Source organism: Cupressus sempervirens, chromosome 10 (genome assembly GCF_028749045.1).
Source record: "Cupressus sempervirens isolate cs-2001-9-10 chromosome 10, ASM2874904v1, whole genome shotgun sequence".
NCBI classification, from domain to species: Eukaryota; Viridiplantae; Streptophyta; class Pinopsida; order Cupressales; family Cupressaceae; genus Cupressus; species Cupressus sempervirens.
The window spans coordinates 452646340-452664572 of NC_143127.1; the positions used below are offsets into that span (position 1 = coordinate 452646340).

At 34.2% G+C, this 18233-nt stretch overlaps 1 protein-coding gene across 2 annotated transcripts in view; it reads left to right on the forward strand.

Annotated features, from left to right (window-relative positions):
• The window catches only part of NRPA1 (nuclear RNA polymerase A1), a 249193-nt gene that overhangs the window by 70613 nt on the left and 160347 nt on the right, over positions 1-18233 (forward strand). For both annotated transcript variants that reach the window (XM_089807317.1, XM_089807318.1), the window contains one exon: positions 14420-14600. In XM_089807317.1, the coding sequence (XP_089663443.1) occupies positions 14420-14600 (181 nt within the window). The remainder of the gene's footprint in view (positions 1-14419; positions 14601-18233) is intronic.

Consider the following 18233-nt stretch of genomic DNA (forward strand, 5'->3'; position numbering starts at 1 on the left):
TCACTCTCACAATCAACAGCTTTTAGAAACATTGCCTCTTTAGGGGACATTGCAATCACATTAATTAAGGGTTTGTTTTTTGCATCCTTCCACGCATCAGAAATAATGGACACCCTTGTTTCTTTCCATGAGGCTTTAATAGGAGCCAATGAAGTTTTTATATGCTTGACCTCCTTTGTCAATAAAGTGGTACGAACCTTCTCATAACTTGGGCCTGTGTACCCCTTTGGAGCTTCATTTATTTTTCTTATCATGTCTTGCCAATAGGGTGATTTGACAACATCGAATGATAAACCGTTTGCATAGAGGCACCTAGCAATCGCTTCATCAGCAATATCTCTATAATCATTATTAAATGCCATCTCCAATGGTCCTCTTGCTCTCTTCGGATTTATACCCTCATCTTCATTTCTCCTCATAAATGGATGGCTTTCTACCACAATATCAGGAGCAGCACTAGGTGTATGACTGTGAGATGATGAAGCATGTGACTTCCGTGAGCCCCTTCCTTTAAGCAATGGATGTCCCGACCTACTTTGAACTCTTGCATCTGCTTCCTCTTGTTCCTTAATGTATGCTGTTACTTTAGAAACTGGTATAGGCACATGGTCTTTTCCTGGACAAGATTTGATTCCTTTTCCAGGAATTGCACACAAATGGCCTTTCACTCGGCTGTAGGAACTTGTATACTTTACTTGACACTCGGGACATATCCAAATACATGTCCCTCCACCAGGAACATGCTCTAATATTTGCACATGCCTCCATAATGGTGAAGCTGGGTCAATAGTAAAGGGAGGAGTCGTGCCTACCATGATGAATTGTTATAGCTGCTAACACTTGCAATTCATACAAAAATAACTTCTAAAAATTAAAACAAATAAATTATAATATCGCTAGTAAAATAATAAATTGAAATAAAAAATAGAGAATAATTGTATTTAGTATTTACTATTTTAAATCTACTAATAGTAATTAGAATAGCTAAATAAATAAACTTTAAACTTCAAAGTTTAAACTTTACATTGAAAAATTTAAAACATAAATAAAATCTAAATAATTTGAATATATAACAAATAAATATGAACATTCAAATGTAAGTTTACATAATTATATTAATATAATAATATTTCATCATTTAACCTTAATATTACATGGACTATATTAATATTTTATAATATAATCTTAATATTAATTAGATTTTATTTTTGTAATACAACCTTAATAAATAAAATAAAATTATAAAATCTAAGTAAAATTAATAAATTTAAACTATAGTAATATTTTATTATAAAACCTTTTAAATAAAATCTATATACTAATTATTATAAAACCTTTTAAATAAAATCTATATACTAACTCTAGACTATAGTGTATAACTATAACTTGTTAAAAATAACCAAAAAAATTTAAAAAACATTCGCAGGAAATGGAAAAATCTAAAAACCTGCAACTTCAAAGTCGCCGCTAATCACAACCGCAGGCAAGAGGAGGTTCGAAGGTAACCACAAACGCAGGTAGGAGGAGCTTTAAACGTCTGCAAACGTAGGTAGTTGCAGGAGGTCGTCAACAAACGTAGAAGGAGGTTGTCTACAAACGTATGTAGTTGCAGATACAAACGCCGCCGCTGCAAGCACACATAACGCTGCTGCTAACACACACAACAAACAAAAAAATCCCAAATGCAAACAAAAAAACGATAAAGGAAAACCCGCTGCCGCATAAAGTTATATGAAAAATTAGGTTTACACTTTACTTCGATGGTCAAAGTCAAATTAGGTTTATCGGAGTCGATGTGGAATCCCCACGTCATCAAGCAAAATGAAGGGAAACGAAACGATCATGAAGAAAGTACCCTGTGCGTGCCCACAGGCGATTCGATCGAGTTTCGGATTCCGAATCGACTTGCACCTGGAAGTGATGCCTTGGAGTGAGCGATTCGGCTACTTAGAATGATGGGGAAGGTAATAAATATGTGTCATAATCACTTTTATACTTCACACAAAAGCCTTCCCATCAAGACCATCAGCTACATGCTGCATTTATGGGGGGGAATGGTGGCAGCCACCTTGTGTTCGTAGATGAAAGTAGGAATTAAATGGTATTTCATTCCTCAAACTTGACATCTTGGAAATCCTCAATGACAACTTCAAACATGTCCAGTCTTAATGCCCTGATGGACATGATGTCAACTTCTTTATTCCCTTGCCTTCTAATATGTGATAATTTGAAATCCGCAAGAGATGCCAAATCATCAATAATTTTGATTATGTGGTGCTGTAGGTGCCAAGCTTCCATGTCTTTGATGATGGCATTTATATTAATTTTTGAATCCCCTTCTACATACAACTTCCTAACTCCTACCTTCTCGGATGCTCTAATTGCGAAGAGAGCAGCTTCAACTTTTATCACATTGTTTGTTCCATCCACCAGATGCTTTCCCCCGCATCCAATGATATCACCTTTTGAATCTTGAATTATGAATCGTGCTTGAGAAGGGCCAGGGCTCCCCTTTGAGGCACCGTCAAAATTGCATTTCCGCCATCCTTCTTTAGGCTTTTCCCAAAGAGTCACATTAGGTAGGGAAGGGACAGGATTAACCCCAAGACCCCCATTGACAGGTCTGCATTTACTATCTAGCCACTCTTTTTAAATGAGTCAATCCGCCAAAGTGAAAGTGATTGTGTTAATGGAGAATGTAGAAGATGCTACTCTTGTTTCTTCTTGAATTGCATTGTTGATTCTCAGCTGGAACCTTTCTTGTGTTTCCATCTAATCTTGAAAAATGCGCCTATTTATCTCCTCCCATACCTCCCAAATGAAAGGGACTAGCTTAAAGTCCAAACACTCGGAAGAGTAGATTTGGAGAAATGTTTTGGCCATTCTTGGAAGGCTAGTTTGATTTTATTCTATAAAGGTCCTTGCCACCCCAATTTACCTTGGACCATTAGCCCATACTCTTGAGTGATTTGGCATGAAACCGATAGACGATCAACATCTTCTTTTGCCTCATTACATAGTACACATGTAGAGCTTTATCCAAAAAGTTATAGCCTGATTTAATTGATTATTTCCCATCTTTTGCTCCACATCAAATGACTCTGTCCGTCCTATTATTTCAAGTTATCCATTTAGAGTTAAAGATAGCTTGTAGTTATGCTTTGCAGCCTGCCGACTGATCTATGTTTTCAACCTTTGTCCATCTCCTTATGTTTCCTAAGGAGTTATCCACCATTTCTATGTAATCTTAAACTTGTCTGCCCAATTCCTTTTACATCAGTTTTTGACTAAGGTTAGCTCTTCGTAAGCATCTAAGTTCTCATAACCATTCCATGAATCCTCCTGGAATTTTGCCTTTTCATCATTCCCAACTTGCCATGTGAGGTGGTCTATAACAACTTGTCTAGAAGAAATGATAAAATCCCAGAATGCAGAGCCTTTAGGTGGATTGGTCATAGTGAGGATTCTTTCATTACCTCTCGAGTCTAAATATTTAGATTTTAGTACACGCACCCATAGTTCATTCAATTGGGTGTACAAATTCCAGAACACCTCTGTACCTAGAGGTTCATTTAGTATTTTTCATTTCCTCAATCTTGTTCCACCAACACTTTTGCTTGTACAAATCATATCCCAAGCCAAGAGAGGGAGTTTTTCTTGGTCCATGGCTCCATTCCATAATATTTTCTCATTTTCTGTTCAATTTGCTTGATAGTCTTTTTAGGGAGTTTGAGTCACAACATAGAATAAATTGGGATGACTGAAATGACAGACTTGAGCATAAGAATTCTGCTTGCAAAAGAGAGGCATCTTCTTTTCCAAATATCCATTTTCTCAAAGGAATCATTAACTAAAGTTTGCCATAAATTAGATTTGCTTGTGCCTCCGGAAGTTGAACTCCTAAGTATTTTGTCTGGAAGGGATCCCATTCTGATTCCTAATATTCTGCTCATCTCATATGTTTTGTTCCGAGGGTGTAGAAGAAAGTGGTAGCTGATATGCCAATTGATTTGCTGTCTAGTGGCCATGTTATAACTGTGAAGGGTTTTGCGCATCATTCTTGCCTCTTGGAGAAATGCCAAATCATAAAGTGTCATCAACAAATTGGAGATGTGAGACATTCTCAACATCCAAGGCCACCTGGATCCCCTTCTAGCTCCCAACTCTTTTTTTACCAGAGATCGGTCCTTCCCAAGGCTTCAGCCATAATGATGAATCAGAAAGGAGAGATAGGTCGCCTTGGTCTAGTAGTGCTTATGCAAGACTTGATCCAATGAATCCATTTATTGTTGAAGCCCGTGTGTTTAAGAACATCTAACAAAAAATGTCGATTTACCTCATCATAGGCTCTTTATGTCAAGTTTAACTAACATTTTCTTTGTTTGTGCATGTCTAATAGCGTGCATCGCCTCATGAGACACAAGAACTCCTTCATAGATAGATCTGTTTGGAGCAAAGCCACATTGTTCAGGAGAAATGATAGAATGTAAAACTAATTTCAACCTATTTGCAATGACTTTTGAGATGATCTTGTAAATAGTATTGGATAAAGCAATAGGTTTGTAGTCTTCAAATATTTGCAAATGCTTTTTCTTTGGAATTAAAGCAATGAAAGTATGTTTTAAATCTTTTAGGATGAAGTCACCTAGTCTGGATTCCTCCACCATTTCCTAGTACCCATTCAAATTAGGTGCCTTCTCGCTACCCATCCCAAAGAGAGCCTTTTTGACTTCAGTCATTGACACTAGGCTGAGAATCATTCTATATTGTCTCTCACTAATGTTGACAAGGACATTATTCGAAATTGCATCAGTGTCCTCCCCCTTGTACCATCTCTTGTTTGAAGCTTTCAGTGAAAAATCTCATATCTTTCTGATGGATAGCCTCTTTTTCAGTGATTGTGGTGCCTATTAAGTCCTTGCTGGAATAGATGCAATTTATAGTATGTCTAGCCTTGACTGAGTTATGGAAGAACTTAGTATTTCTGTCACCCTTCTGCAATCAAGTTTCTTTAGATTTTTGTTTCCAGAAAATTTCCACTTTCTATAAAGCTTCCTAGTATTCTTCATTCAATATTTTCTCTTTGTCAAAGGCCAGATTATTCATTCCTTCTAGGATTCTTTAAAGTCTCAGTTTCGCTAGAAAGATGTTTTTGAAGACTACTTTATTCTATCTTTTCAATTGCTCTTACAAAAATTGTAATTATTTAAAAAACATAAAAGCTTTGTTATCTTCCCAGTGCGGAGTTGTGGTCCACCAACTCTTAATTAGATCTTTGAAGCTCTCTATGCGCATCCACATTTTCTCAAAATTAAAGGGACAATGTTTTGGGGTTAGCCCCTCCAAGATGCGTAAGTTGATTGGGAATTGGTTTGACCTAGTGGTAGGGAGAATGTCAAGATATATGTTCCACGACAAAGTATCCTAGTTGCTTGTAGTAAAAAACCTATCTAATTTTCTGCAGTATTGGAGAAGCCTTTCTTCTATTTGTAACTTTTCTAGTTTGAAAAGTCACCACAGAAAGATCATTGTTTGCTGAAATTTCGTTGTTTGGCACTGTCCCCACCTAAACCTCCTTTTTTGTCAGCTGGTCTAAGAATAGAGTTAAAATCTCTGTCTCAAACAAAAAGTTTGTCCTCCTTCTATGTAGGATATCAGAGAGATTCTACCAGAGATAAAACAAGTTTGTAGTAGCAATTGGCCCATAAAGTTTGGTTAGACAAAAACCACCACTAAGTTGCTTAAAAATAGCACAAACCCAATGCCATGATTTAACTTAAGCCAAATGTACATAACTTTAGAGTTCCATAAGATACCAGCTCCCCTAGATTGTTAGTTTCGAGAATGCCTTAAAAAAACTGATAACTCCCTACCGACTTAACTCTTGTAATAGAATAATCGCTGGACGAGTTTGATAAATACATCATTTGATTAAGCACACTTTGTTATTAGCATTGCAGCTCCTGACATTCCATGACAAAATTTTCATTGCCCCTAGGAGAAGGGGGGTACCCCTTTCCCCTTTCTTGATGTCAATTTGGTCTGACCCAAAGCACATCCAACTATTTCCAGCTGGGTTATGATTGACTTTCTGTTTTCATTGCCCCTAGGAGAAGGGGGGTAACCCTTTCCCCTTTCCCGATGTCAATTTGGTCTGACCCAAAGCACATCCAACTATTTCCAGCTGGGTTATGATTGACTTTCCACTTTGCATTTCCCTTTTTTTGAAGAGGTTTGAGAAATATTTCGCTTTCCAGAGTTGCTTGAGAAAGCTTCTAGGCCTAAGAGATCTTTTCCACCTCGATCTTCATGTATTATGTACTTGGTTTCATCACTAACGCTTTGACCCTTGTCCAGTGTCTTTTTAAAGACTTTATCCAAGTTGCATTTTGGTGAAATAGGAGTGTCTGAATTAAGTATCTTAATCTGAATTATATATGTATATAAAATTCAGATTCCAATATTACTAATGAGTATATGTAGTTCTATGTAAACAAGTTGCATTTTGGTGAAATGGGAGTGTCTGAATTAAGTATCTTAATCTGAATTTTATATATATATATATAAAATTCAGATTCCAATATTACTAATGAGTATATGTAGTTCTATGTAAATATTAGATTGTTCAAAGATATGTTGTAGTACAGTCAGATATATACATTATGTATAGATGATTTTGATTTCACCTTTATTAACATATAACACATAAGAAGCTACGTAAACACTTGTTATCCCTTATAGAATATATATAAATATATGTCTTATGTAGTATACATATGCATATTGAAATATAAGACACAAATAAATGGGGCAATTCTTATACATATCTATATATTAATTTAACTATATATATTATATATAATCCTGGTTTCATTCTATATATATAATTATAATTATAATTGTCTCTCTCTCTCTCTCTATGTCTTTGTACTTTTTCTCTATGTGTGTGTGTGTGTGTGTGTGACTCTAATCCTTTAATGCTGTTTAGATATCTCATTCTACAAATCAGTATCTAACTTATATAATCTGCCATTTGATTTTTTTAAATCTTCATTTCTCACCATCGCTACAACCTCCATCCATATTTTACAATCTCTTTCTATTTTATATCTATCTCTACCAAATAGAGAGATAAGCCTCTTTATTTTAATCACACCATTTGAATACAAGCCACTTCCAAAACATTTATATCTATCTCTACCAAATAGAGAGATAAGCCTCTTTATTTGAATCACACCATTTGAATACAAGCCACTTCCAAAACATTCTTTGTTTATTAACTATTGTTTTTAAAAAAAAATGGATCGGTCAACATTCTTGCAAATGAATTGACACTTTAATATTATTCTCCTTAAGTAAATTGTTTTATTTTACTTATTAACTAATTTCATTTATTAATAAAATCATTGTTGATTGTTTATTGCATTTGCACTTCTGATTGATAGTTATCTTGTAACCATTTAATGTTATAATCCATCACTAGCAATTTATTTATTTGTATATTAATTATCTTTTATTGTTACTAATTTGTAGTTTAGAGGATGTTACCCAACACTAACCAATTAATGATGTAAATAATTGTTTCATCTTTGAAGATGAAAATAACTCTAGATCATCATATGCATCATAAATGTGGAATTAAAGATACAATATCGTGCAACATAAATGCACGACAACATTTGCAAAATTAACCATCTTAATTACAAGTCCTCATCGAGGTCCTTAGCGTGGCTACTTAAGCCACATATCTAACGCCAATGAATTAAAACTTATAAACATTAATGAATTACATCTCAAGAAGACAACACTAACTAACCAACTTATGATACAATTTTTTTAAAAACATGAATATGACACTAGATCATTATATGCATCATGATAGTGGATGTAAAGATGCAATTTTGCGACAGCAAAATGAATGTGCAATCAACAACCATAATCCTAGGTCCTCATAGGGCTCCTTAAGTTGTTACTTAAGCAACATATCAAAAGTTTATCTAATCAGCTAGATACGTCCATGGATCAAAACTTATAAACATTAATCAACAACATCTCAAGAACTCTTGAATGTTAATTACTTTATTCCTAAGTTTATCTTATTGCGCAACATATCAAAAGTTTATCTAATCAGCTAGATACGTCCATGGATCAAAACTTATAAACATTAATCAAGAACATCTCAAGAATTCCTAAATGTTAATTTCTTTATTCCTAAGTTTATTTTATTGGACCATACTGAAATTTTCCTAGGCTCTTTCTTTCTCCTTAATATCATCATCATAAGGCCAATTAAGATAACTAATCTATCTAACGCTAACCTAATCATTTCATTTTCCATAGCATTAACATTAATTAAACATAGATAACTAACTCTATCTATCATATTTTGATTTCTTTGCTATACAACTGCTCATAAGACAACTATCAATATCATTTTTCCATTCTACAAGCAGATTATTTATCAAGATTCAATACATGCACACCATCAAAATTTTCTAGTTACCAATTATTTAAATGCATCTTAACATTCCATTGTTCTCCTTAGAATTTCAAATTCTTGAAGTACATTCACAACATTATCTTTCTTAAACTACAATTACAATTTACAATATTACATTTACATCATTCTCCTTTTAGGAGAATACAAAATACATCAGTATGTACAAAAGGTATATACATTACGTGATATAGCAATGTGTACAATGAAGATCTCTAATGCAACATAAATAAAGGTATTGATTCAAAGTTCCATCCATGCAATCACACACAAGATCAACATTTCGATAGAGAAAGGTCACTGCCACCCTTCCATGTGGAGGTTGAAGGCCCACCCTCACCATGCTAAGGGGGTAGACACCAAAGCTCCACGCCAAGACAAGTAGTTCAAAACGAGAAATAGAGTAGTGACCAAATATCCAACAAGATGGACAAAGGCTACCAAAGGCAAAGCATAAATCTAGATGGAAAGAGACATTAGAGCACATGCAGAGTGTGTCATCACATAGCCTTCCCCCTTGGGTTACCCTATAGCATTTCCAAACCTCAACCACCAGGTGAAGACTTATGTGAAACCAAACAACATTTCGTGAGGACTAGGAAGTTCGATTATTTTAATCTCCATTCACACCTTTTCCTACTCTCATCCTTAGCTTGTACCAATGCTCAAGGCATGAGTGAGGCATTAGAATTATCCCACCTCCTGGTTCATTGACAATGTTTTCATTTGATTAATAAACTCACTAAGGGTTACCCTGTTAGCCACTTAGGGCCTTGACCTCCATTGAGAGCCACTCATTTATAATGCATCTAGGTTTTCTAACCCTTAAGTTCAAAACCATAAACAAATAAATAGAAGATTCATATGCAAATAAAATGCATCAATAGGGTGGAAACTTGTTCGATAGGTAGATGAATGATACGAGTTTAAGCCTCGTCTGGTACCCAAGACAATTTACTTTGTCGTGCACATGGTGGGTCCAATGTTCAATATTGCATGTCCCTGGGATTCGTCTCCTCTCTGTTTGTCCCCTTCTTGATCCCAACATGATTGTAAGAGCAAGACAAGGTAGGTTGGGCATTGGGCTCGATTGTAGTGATACCTACTAAGATACCAAAAGAATAAAATAAAATAAAATATTGCATCAATTTGAATTCCATACAAAGTTTATAATCAAAATATTTTGGTCTAGCAATACTCATATTGCCCTTCTTCACAAACAACCCTAATCCTTCATCAAGAATCAAATCAGTATAAAGAATCAAATTCACATTTGTCAAGCATATTACTGCCCTACAGAATATCCAGACTACGAAAACATGATATAATGCAACCCTAGTTGGATTGGAAAGGACCAAATACTATATTTTGACCAAATAAGGAAGCAACATGAATGACTGTGAAGCAACACAATTGACAAAAGAATTCAACGAAAGTGTTATAGGCATTCATCGCATCAAAGAAAAACATTCAATGTGAGTGACAATGTTCTCCAATGCAATTGTTTGGTAAAGTGAGTGCAATTAGCACACAAAAAAGTTTGTAAAAATTTAACTAATAGGGCATTAATCCTAGTAACAAAATCGGAGTGACTATTTCAGATCTCTTAGTTTCCTTTTCGAACCCTAGACTTCATAAAATGAGATAAAAAAGCAATTTTCAAAAAAAAGTAGTATAAGGAAACGAACAAAACTCAACATACATTTGTTTCAGTTTGTACAATCACATTCAAAATCTCATGGAATGACAACTATTGATATTAGACAATATTACAAATCTAAATACATCACAAACATTATAGATCAAGCAAATAGACGGAGGGAATTAAACCCCTACCTTGGGTCTTGTAGAGATCCAAGTATAGAAATTGAAGATGGCAATGACTAGAGAAGGCAATCCAATCTTGCAAATGCAAGAATTAGCCAACACCAAGGCAAGTTGACCAATGATCACAACAAAACTTCTTTAAAAATTAATAGGACTTTTTCACAAAATCTCTCCACCAAAAACAATGAAAACTTACAAAAAATTTAACCATGAGAACTCTTCACAATTCTCAAAACTTCTTCCCCAAATATCTTGAGCCGTTCCCCCCAAAATTAAGAAAAATCAATTATTAAAAACCCCTTCCCACTCCACAATTTGAATTAAAACTAATGTTTCATTAAAGAGGCATAACAAATACCTTTCACAAAGTTATATAATTCTTTATAATACTTTATGTACACTAGGAAAGAGGAATATATAATTCTTTATAGTACTTTATGTATGCTAGGATAGAGGAAGCAATGCTAATGAGGGAAATCATCTCTTATTTTCACAATTGCACATTTAGAAGGAAGATGCCCCTAATAGGATCACGAGGTCGAAATGCTAAATAGGGACAGTGATCTTTCTCTAAATTTGTAATGATGATAATGCTAAGATGTGATGTAGATGATAGTTTAGACAAGTTACTAAAAAAATTGGAAATAACAGACTAATACTATTATGATAATAGATAGTTTCTATTATCTCTATTTAGTATCTAATGGTTATCTATTGTAATCTCCTTTAAATATTAGAATGTTTCTAATATTTAGTTTTCTATTTATAGAATAGAATATTTCTATTCTTTACGATTGTTTCCTAAGGAAACACCGTTTAGTCTCTTGTATAAATTGCTCTCTTGATCACTGTTAAATGCAAACAAATATTTTCCAATCACTTTGTTATATGGTATCAGAGCCAATACTCTAATTTTTTTTTGAAAATAATTATAATTTCTTTGTTGAAATTATTTGCATTTTATTTTCGAAATTATTTTCATGCATATTTGCTTCCAAAACCTTTGGTTCTCTGGAGCCAAAAATATGTGCCTTATTTTCGTGTGGAGAGTTGATTCATGATGTTCTATCATTTAATCCTGAATTTTACTATTCAAATGATATGGTTTTGATGTCACTGGAAGTTTTTGGATTTTTCTTCAGGCTTGAACCTTTTATGTATTTATCACATTAAATGTGTGTGTGACTGGGATCTTTGTGAGGTGAATATTAAAATAGTAGACATTGCAAAATATTTGTTCTATGTTTATTATCAGTGTGACTGAAAGTCAATTTCTTTGGACTATTTGTGTGAAAGGGATTCGTCATATTCAAAGTATTGTACTCTTTTTGCTTATTCAAATGAATAAAGATCACTATTTTTTTTGGGGTGGGGTTGTTTTCCTCAGAGAGGAGGGTTTTTCCCAAGATAAAAATCTCTTTGTGGCTTGAGAGTTATTTTGTTTACATTAATGGTTCAAAAAATTCAATAGAAAGAAGGGCTTTGTCTCAGTCAAATCCCTGTTTAGGAATCAACCTTGAAATGAAATGAATAAAGGAAAGTGTGCTGTCATGTGGTAGAGATTTGGTCTAGAAAATGAAGTATATCATACCTTGGCGATGCAAATACTACTTTTAATGTGATCAAATATGTTGATCCACTAGCTTTGACTAGACAGAAAAACCCAAAAGGAAATTATAAATGACAAAATCACATATAATAGATGTTGTAATTTGCCATGATGTTTAATTGAGAAGGAGAGAGAAGAATGAAAGTAGATGAATATGAATTTTCTTCCTTAATGGAAAACTCATTTGCTTGGCCTCCAATGGGAAAAGAAGCTAGATATATGGAAGAAAACATCTTGAATGTTTGAGACGAATGTTAGATCTTGAGTGCTTTACCCTTGAACTTGATTTGTTTCCTTGCACTAGGTAGCTTACGTGCTTGATTGGTGGAACACCTTAACAATAATGGTTGCGCTCGATAATCTTGATCATGGTTGTTGTTACCAAAAGGAGGAGAGATAGGTGTTTATATACTCCTTACATCATTTCAAGGGTTAAAAATTAAGCAAGCTAATAATGTGACTAGATTTCCAACCAAAACCTTGACTTAGATCTCTAGGCGAAACTTGGGCCAAAATCCTTAGGGACAAGGTGCTAGTTGCATTTTGTACCTTGGAGAATGAGTGAAAATTTGGTCAGGGTGCAAGGAAAATAGGGTAAATGTCGGATTAGTACAACTCAGTTCGAGGTCGAGAGGTGACAAAGACCGCACATAATGATATCGGGCCTAGGTGATGTAATGAATTATGGGATTGGACGAAAAAGAGAGAAGCATACTAGAAATAGGAGCTGACATTGATTTTGAAGAAGTCTGAAATGAATGGAGGACCCATTTTTGAATTTAGGTACCCATTAAGTGCCATATGAGGCCCTACCATAGGAAAAGTTTCTAAGGTGGGCACAAAATAATTGCTAAATTGTATACAAGGTGTTTACAATTTAGGACGGTACACTTAATAATTTATCCTCCCAAAATATTCATTAAAAATATGATATCTTGACGTTAATTTGCATCCAAATAAATAGGAAACATTGAATAATATTTCACGTCCTTATGTACATAGGCTTGAATAATTAACAATTAATATTTTACACAAATAAATATGTATTTACTATTTATATATGTCTATACACACCCCGCAAATTATTTTTAGTAAATAAATAATCACTTAGAACTATATAAATGAGAATATAAGTAATCAATCTATACCAATTAGGACATAAGACATAAAGATCAAAATGACTAAAATACCAATAGTAGTGAAATGGTCAAATATGATAACCAAAGTCACATACAACCTGAATGATAGATCAATCAAATGGAACTATTCCAATGTCAAGCATCATGAAATACCATGGAACCATAAAATCACGTTCAGGACAATTCATGCTCAGCTGGATAACAGGTGGATTAGGATCTATCACCTCAACAGTCAAACCGGTACCCTTCTAGCATAATGATGGCAATGGCTAGGTGCAAGTGGGCATTGGTATTATCTCCCTTGTACCGCCGTTGATGATTTTAAGGGTATGTTCAAGCTTGTGGTGTTAGGTGAAGTCAAGACCTGGTACCTACAAACCTGCATCATAAAGATGAAGTATATGCATATCTCATGGCAGACAGTACATACAATGAAGGGGATCGAGGCATTGCATGGTCCCCCCAAGCAAGGAATACAACTTCGTCCCTCATTATACAAACACATTAGGGAGAAGATCAATCAGAAGATATACATCAAATATATCATATCATAAGCATCATAAATAATGCTAACATAGTCAGGGGTTCAGAGCATAATCATATATCTATGCATCTGGAAACAGTAACATAATGCATAAAAATAATCATCACACAATCATAATCATGGAGAGAAACATAAGTCATAATCGTATCAATTTCTGTGTATCCATCTAAAACATGAACCATCTAATTAATATTATAATAAAATCCTATGCCATCATAGCAAGCTAAATAGTCCATCACAGTAACCAATGTCTTAAGAAGTCCTAACCATGCATACTGAAAAAGGAAACATGTGGGCGGGTATTATAAATATTGCCTTTGTCCAAGAGAGGTGATCTTTGCAGATGAATACTTTTTTTTAGTTCCCCAAGAGGTGCAACTACAACAAGGGAGAGAGTCTCTTAAGGAGGTCGGTGACTTGGGATACGGGTGCCAGGATTAGCAAAATATACATAGGTCCACCAGCTCTTCAAATTCACATATTTATCTTTCAAAATATATGTTTTCTGGGTAGGCTGCTTAGCATTCATTTACTGCAGTGACCCTCCTTTGACAAAAGGAATAAATCATAAGAGAGGGAAATGAAATAAAAATTGTATTGTCAATTTTTTTGTAAAGATTATTTCTCTGAAATTATTCTTCTCTGATATATGATTGTGTGCACACACGGGCGCGCGCGCGCATACATACATGTAGATATACATATGCATACATGCATACCCACACATGTACATATGCATATCAGAGATAATTTTTGCTTAAAATAAATTTTCTCTGATATATTTTTCCCTTCTTGTTTAACAGTTACTAGAGCATCCACAGAATATTTTATATGGTACAGTCTTACAGTCAAACATTGGTCTAGCAGAAGCAATAAAGGCAGAAAAAGATGGCAACCATTTAATTAATGTTGTACAAGTCACAAATAAATGGATAGCTCTCCAGGATGCTGTGAATATGCTCCTTGATAGCAGCACTGCAAATAGTATGTAATCTACCCTTTTTCAATTTTTTTAGTAAGTCTTATTTATTAAAGATGTATGCTATATTAATTGTGACCCATATCAGAAACAAATGAATTGCACCGGAGGCTGTATTGATGTTCTATTCCTGTTAGTCTTTGTTGGTGTTCTGTTCCAAAGAATCTATATTTGTCCATCAACTATGTTTCCATGGAATAAGACACGGACATTGATGTATTCTGATTGCAGTTTTCAAAAGATGGGTTTCTTGAGGTCTGAAATTACAAGTATTTAATGTCAAACAGAGGTAGTTTTATAGTACAAGTAAACCACAATCAAATATTATAGTAATCCAAATGACTTCTAACCAGTTGTCTGTTGTAATTTGAGAGATTTATCTACATGGAAATATATTGTTTAGAGCTTTCAATTGTTTGTTTGGGTGCTTGTTTTCTGTATCTTGATTTGCAACTTTTAGCTGTTAGGTAGTCTGAGCGTTGTCATGTCATGTCGTCCATCTGAATACGATCAGAAGAAAGTCATTAAGTAGCAGCGAGGCAGGCTCTTCGATATCTGAAGATAACGTAGAATTCTGGTCGAAAATATTCCAAGGCAACATATTTCAAACTACTAAGATGTCTAAATTTAGACTTTGCTTGTGATATTGAGGATGAGAAACCTGCTTCAGTTTCCTTTTTTGCTTGATAGTGAGAAGTCATCATTCCAAAGACAAAGAAGTAGCCAGTGCTAGTTCTTTCTTCTGTAGAATCAGAATATATGTCAGCTTTAAAGACAATGGGGAACTAATGTGGCTAAGAAGTATTCTTATAGATTTGAAAGAAAAAAAAAGGTTTTCTTCAACACCATTAATGGTAGCAACACCTTTGTAATCAAAATTGCATATTCTAGTATTTCACAATTTGTAATGTCCCCTCGTGGAACTTTAAATAATTTTTCAGTAGTATATTTCTCCAGTATGCTTTTGCAGATAAATTCTATATATCTCCTTATTTCTCTCCATTTCTCCCTCATAATTTCTCAATGTTAATATTCTATATTTATAGTTTTAAATCGAGTTATGTCCTTTCATAAATAAATATTATATTAATAAAATAACTTTAATTATATATATTATATGAATAACATGTATTTTATTATTAATTATAATAGATATTATATTTCTTATTAATATATTATTATTATTAATAATAATATCATTTTTAATACTATTGCATAATATATATTATTAATAATAATATTTAATTCTCATATCTTAATAATAGTATGTTATTCAAATATTATAGTATGATTTTAATAAATCATTAACTATATTTCTGTTATTACTATTCTATATGATTCTTATTTTTATAGGGTTATCACAGTCCTCCCTCTCATATTTTGGTTGTCCTCAAGAAAAATTCATTTATGCATGACTTTTTGTAGAATCATTATACGAAGCATATAATTGGATGATAGAAGATGTAAGGGATTTAGGGAGTATAGATCATAATGTATGAAAACACAAAGCATGCACGAAGCAGACACATGAATGCATGAAAGCATGAAGAAGACATGATGTAGACACATAATACATGCATTCTTGACTAATGCCATACAGTTTGTGATATTGCTATTAGGATTTAACTGTGTGATTTTGAGTCAAACTCATCGACCCATGTTTCATGAGTAGTCATTCAACATGAATTCATCTCTCATGAGAATAAATGGAACACTTAGCACTCATTGGATCTAGGTGATGCTCACAAGGGTGAAGCACGTCCCAGTACTACTCCAGCCTGAGTGCGCTTAACTACAGATTTTCCTCCATGGTTAAACCCAAAGCTTGCAACTGTAGGAAACTCTGTAGTTAAGCACGCTCAGACTGGAGTAGTACTGGGATGGGTGACCTCACGGGAAGTCCCAATGCTTCACCCCTGTGAGCATCACCTAGATCCAATGAATGCTAAGTGTTCCATTAATTCTCATGAGAGATGAATTCATGTTGAATCACTACTCATGAAACATGGGTCAATGAGTTTGACTTAAAAATCACACAGTTAAATCCTGATAGCAATATCACAATGTAATTGAAATATGAAAACAAAGAAAAAAGCAGAAATTTAAAAAATCTATCTGTCTGCTAAAGCTATATATCTGAGGTTTTATTTCTTCTAAGAATAATCAAGCTCATTAAAGATGTTATGAGTTTGAAGGGGGCAAATATATTGCAGAAAAATATGATATTGATGAGGAACAAACCTCTGTTCTACCATTACAAAACTTGAAAGCACAAACAAAAGTCTCGCTGTTGCAAATAAGCTCAACACATTTTTCACTTGATTCATTAAATGCATTTCAATTATAAAGCATATGAAATATAGTTGGGTCATCATTGACATTTTTCCAACTCACAGGTAGTCTGCCCTTTCTCAAACTGAACCAGTACATCTTTGCAGCCACCACTTACCTATGCAGCCTCACTACACTTAATAGGGGATACCCTCATCCCACCTCAGGCCTCCAAGTCCCTTATCTCCCTACAGCCACCCACACTCCTCTTGGAGTTTGCTGCTCCCGTCTTTTATCTGCTCACCTGCTCTTCTTTACTCACTCTCCCCTCTTCAGTTTTTAATGCTGCTGATTATATTTACTCTCATGGCTCTTCAACTTTGCTTTGTCATCTTTTACAGTCCTGCACATAATGAATGAAGTGATGCCCTTGTGGTGTTCAAATCCTCCTTTTCTTTTGTGGTCTCTTGCGCAAGTTGCTTCCTTTCTTTGTTTTCCCACCTGCGCTGTTTTTCTCTTCTAAGCTGTAATACCATGGGGTGTCTCCGACCTGCGACCCTTTAATGCTCTTCCGATGTGCCATTTTCTTCCAGATATTTCTGCTTGAACTGCTCCACCTTTCTTTATCCCATGGTGTGTAAAAAAGTAATTGCCATGCATTTCAAAGATTTTGCAGTTTTAGCTTTTTGCCTACCAATTTGGTCTCTTTCAATGTCCTGGAAGCCTATTCAATAATTGAGCACTGTCTATGCTTTCGTATTTTGGTTACATGTCTAAGTTTCTATAGCTGATCAATAGGTCCACTAAAGATTTGTCGCAATCCAATGGTGATCTCTAAGAAATGTTTAAAAAAATTCAAAATCAACCAAATCAAAACTGAAGAAGACAGGCCAATTTTTTTGTTTGTCGATGCTGATCAGCAGTTTACCTAGGTGCTCCTGCACTAGACACTCTTGAGTATGAAATTTCTGAGGGTAGGCTCAGAAAATGGGGATAAGTCATTGAACTATTTTCTAGGTTTTAAACAACTTGCAACAGACCTTGTTACCATTACGATAACAGGTAAGCTTCTATTATTAGTTAATGGTTATCTATTTGTAATCTGTTGTAAATATTAGAATGTTTCTAATAGTTGGTCTGTAGTTATCTGTTAGCTTTCTTTAGCTATCTTTTAGCTAGAATAGAATGTTTCTATTATTTACGATTGCTTCCTAAGTAAACATTGTTTCATTCTTTTGTATATATAGACCTCTCGGTCTCTTTTAGTAACAAACAAGTCTTTTACCAACTACATTGTAATATGGTATTATAGCCACTCCTTTAAATTATTTCAAAAATCTTTATTTCTTTTCTGAAATTATTAGACC